Source organism: Phallusia mammillata, chromosome 1 (genome assembly GCF_965637545.1).
Source record: "Phallusia mammillata chromosome 1, kaPhaMamm4.hap1.1, whole genome shotgun sequence".
NCBI classification, from domain to species: domain Eukaryota; kingdom Metazoa; phylum Chordata; class Ascidiacea; order Phlebobranchia; family Ascidiidae; genus Phallusia; species Phallusia mammillata.
The window spans coordinates 19,370,047-19,374,073 of NC_137252.1; the positions used below are offsets into that span (position 1 = coordinate 19,370,047).

Consider the following 4,027-nt stretch of genomic DNA (forward strand, 5'->3'; position numbering starts at 1 on the left):
AAAACCACTTAGTCGTTCACCCTTTGGTTTTAAAGATATATATATTTCGCTATTACAGCATCGTCAGTATCTACGAACAAGCAGCAAGATTCATAAAAACAAATGAAAAACAGTGTGCATAAAAAATCTACTAATAAAAGTAAATAAAGTTTTTTATGCATGCTGTTTTTCATTTATTTTTATGGATCTTTCTGCTTGCTGTAATAGCGAAAATATATATACGATGCTGTAATAGCGAAATATATATATTTTTAAAACCAACGGGTGAACGACTAAGTGGTTTTTCTGAACTTCATCTAGTTTGTATGATTGACAATTTTTCCATTTTATTTTTCATCTTTATTCCAACAGTTTGTTTTTTGTTGCTGCAACAGTTGTAAATTTTGAGTAAATGCAAAAAAAGATTTAAACGCGATATTAATGTAAATTTAGCAATAAAAATGGAATACAGAAGCATGCATTTTGTTTACTACGTGTTTATGTGAATAAACGCGGTACCCTTTTGCTGGTGAACAACAAACCACAGACTTTTTTGTACGCAGAATTCTGTAGTACAACGTTTATAATGACAACAAAAACATAGTTTGTTCATTCACACCAAATTACCGGTACTAGCTTTCAAAAAACCTTTTGAAAACAGACAAAATATAACAATTTTGTTTTATTGAATAAATAAAATTTTACCGACCTAAATACCAAAATAAGCAGCGCTGCGCATCGCGCATGTACTGTTCAAAAAAATAACTTTTGTACAGCCGAGTACCCTGTTACCTTCCATTTACATTTCTAAAGCATGTTGCAATGCATTGTGGTCAATTTGATACACAAGGTGGCGCTTGAAGGCCACCTATCTCTATGAATTGAAATCAGTTTTTATTGATAAAAATGCATTTAAAAATGTAGGGTTATAAGCATATCAGAATGTTAGTCAAATAGTTCAGTATAGAAGTTCAACTTCTATAGTTCACCACTAGCGGTTCAGTTTGATCCAGGTCAGTGTGGTGTTATTCTCGGGTTTGTTTTACCACAAACAATTCTTATTTGCTTCCGATTTACCTCCAACTGACTCACGAGGTCTCACTTTGTTTTGTATTCGTTTAAATCAGGGGCGTGCAACATACGGCCCGCTGGCCACAGTCCGGCCCGCCAAGCTATTTAGTGTGCCCGGCACTGGCTTTTCTACCAAACGCAAACTTAACAAAAGAGTTTGTCAGGATAAGTATTTTTATCCTAAAACCTTTTATGTAAATAGGCAAACGGTATAAATTTTAAATGAAATATGGGGCCTATGTTGGAGTTGTTTGTGTTGCCCTAAGAATAAATGTATGTCTCCAGTCAGATCTTTTCAACAGACGTAGAATAGGCTCCAAACCAGCAGGCCTAATATCTAAATCGATTAATTAAAATGTGTTGGAGTTCGGTATAAACTTTAGCTCCAAGCAAGTCGAATAGAGCAAACAACAAACCGTACTCGCGATAAATCTCAGTGTGGAGTAGCCTATGGACAAAGAGTGGGGAAAAAGAAAATGGTTTGCTGACCTTTGGTGGGCTTTGGTTGCGAACCACTGTTATAGACCGTAATAACCACATACAGGGATAATTCGAACAAAGAAAAGTGTGTTTTTATTGTTTTATTCAAATGATTAAGAATATTAAACTTTACTCACAGATTCTACCAGCTCCGTAAACTGAAGGGTAGCCTAATTACTGGACAATAAAGTTTGATTGAAACACATCATTGATATTCAGTTTAAGTATTATTCGTACCCCCAATGCATTTCGAAACGTGTGATATTGTGCGTGTTTAATTGAGATATTGAATTTAGCCCAGCTGAGTATACGCTTATAAAATACGTAGACTACAGAGTTATTCCGTTAAGTGGCGCTATTTCAAGCATTTTTTTCTGGGTTGAAGTAATAGTCATATAAGACATTTTACATGGCCGATACACCCAATTTTTGTTACAGTTTTTCGTAACTCCAATAAAATTGATGACCACAAGCTTGCCTTTATTAAATTCAAAGTATATGAAACGCTTTCAACAAAAATTATCTTAATACTTGTATTCGTCGTATCTTTACTGGCTTTTAACAGTGTTGGTTACAACAAACACACAATCAAAACATTAACCGGTTGTTTAAAGTAGCAATTCGTGCCCATTTTGTATTTCACTGAGAGCACAGTGAATAGACAAATAGCAGCACCTTTTTTTCATTAGTTAAGATATATTAATGTACACGAATCGAAGGCTACGCTGTCACAGCGTTCCAGAAACGAAGCAACAAGCCAACGAAACTTGTAAATCACGAAAACAAACCCATAAATGGAAATGTGTTTACAACAACAAATCGCTATAGTGATAATTAAGTTCGGTTGATGAATATTGCATTTAGAAGCATTTGCGGTGGACGATGGATGGGCCACTCTCGTCGTATTCTTGTTTGGAAATCCACATCTGCTGGAATGTTGAAAGGGATGCCAAGATGGATCCTCCAATCCATACAGAGTATTTTCGTTCTGGTGGGGAAATGATCTTAATCTTCATCGTTTGTGGAGCAAGTGCGGTGATTTCCTTTTGCATACGGTCAGCAATACCTGAATATAAACCACGTTAAGAGTAGGTACAACGCATTTGCAACAACAACGTTTTCTTCAAACAAATACTTACCGGGGAACATGGTGGTACCACCACTAAGTACTGTATTGGAGTAGAGATCCTTACGGATATCAACATCGCACTTCATGATGGAGTTGTAGCAAGTCTCGTGAATGCCGGCAGACTCCTGTCCGAGGAAGGATGGCTGGAAGAGGGCCTCTGGGCAACGGAATCGTTCGTTGCCAACCGTGATGACCTAGCAAGCATAACGTTGACATGAAATGTCTGATCTAACTTTGTGCCGAGAAACGGTAATTGTTTATACCTGTCCGTCGGGAAGTTCGTAGCTCTTTTCCAAGGAACTGCATGTGGCAGCGGTTTGCATTTCTTGTTCGAAGTCAAGGGCAACATAGTCAAGCTTCTCTTTGATATCACGTACGATTTCACGCTCGGCTGTGAAAAACAAACACGTTAACTTAGACAAAAATCTGCAAAACTGCATTGCGAAATGCCAGTGCACTCACCGGTGGTGGTGAAGGAGTAACCTCTCTCGGTAAGGAGCACCATTAGGTAATCAGTGAGGTCACGGCCGGCCAAGTCGATACGAAGAATGGCGTGGGGAAGGGCGTATCCCTCGTAGATTGGGACAGTGTGAGACACACCATCTCCACTGTCGAACACGATACCTATAAATACAGACAGAAATATCGTTAAACCAATGCAGGAACTTTAAAAGGCAGTGCGTTAAAGTTGCTTACCGGTAGTTCTTCCGGATGCGTACAAGGAGAGCACGGCTTGAATAGCAACGTACATGGCCGGGCAGTTAAATGTTTCAAACTGAATTTGAGTCATCTTTTCTCTGTTGGCCTAGAGAATATATTCCAAGATTACAGTTTGTACATTATAACTTACAAACGCATTTAGAAACAAACTTACTTTGGGGTTAAGAGGAGCTTCAGTCAACAGAACAGGGTGTTCTTCGGGGGCAACACGGAGTTCATTGTAAAAGGTGTGATGCCAGATCTTTTCCATATCGTCCCAGTTTGTCACGATACCGTGTTCAATAGGGTATTTCAAGCTGAGGATACCTCTTTTGCTCTGTGCTTCATCTCCGACGTAGCTATCTTTTTGGCCCATTCCGACCATGACACCCTGCGAGACATAACAGAATGTAACAAATAAAACTCTACAACCATAACCAATGTAATCTTACCTGATGACGAGGGCGGCCGACAATAGATGGGAAAACGGCACGAGGTGCATCGTCGCCGGCGAATCCAGCTTTGCACATTCCAGATCCATTGTCTACAACAAGTGCGGCGGTTTCATCGTCTCCAGCTGACATTTTGATTGTTGAATGTGGTCTTAATTATTTAGGAAAGGAAAACTGCTAAAATTTGTACCTTAAATAAATTGCAAAGTCATTAACA

General features: G+C 38.7%; 1 protein-coding gene across 1 annotated transcript; it reads right to left on the reverse strand.

Annotated features, from left to right (window-relative positions):
• Positions 1 to 1,989: 1,989 nt before the first annotated feature.
• Positions 1,990 to 4,027, reverse strand: LOC145224991 (actin, non-muscle 6.2-like). Its single transcript, XM_080091637.1, has 7 exons — positions 3,811 to 4,027; positions 3,534 to 3,749; positions 3,356 to 3,464; positions 3,122 to 3,283; positions 2,923 to 3,050; positions 2,670 to 2,853; positions 1,990 to 2,596 (listed from the first exon to the last, which is right to left on the reverse strand). The coding sequence occupies exons 1-7, from the start codon at positions 3,940 to 3,942 to the stop codon at positions 2,391 to 2,393; spliced, it is 1,137 nt and encodes a 378-aa protein (XP_079947763.1). The 5' UTR covers positions 3,943 to 4,027; the 3' UTR covers positions 1,990 to 2,390.

What these genes read in the sequence shown, in the direction of transcription:
- LOC145224991 (XM_080091637.1), bottom strand. Translation starts at nt 3,942, where the DNA reads ATGTCAGCTGGAGACGATGAAACCGCCGCACTTGTTGTAGACAATGGA. An exon ending in AAGCTCCTCTTAACCCCAAA is followed by an intron (nt 3,465 to 3,533) that starts GTAAGTTTGTTT and finishes TATATTCTCTAG; the next exon opens with GCCAACAGAGAAAAGATGAC. An exon ending in TTACTCCTTCACCACCACCG is followed by an intron (nt 3,051 to 3,121) that starts GTGAGTGCACTG and finishes TGTTTTTCACAG; the next exon opens with CCGAGCGTGAAATCGTACGT.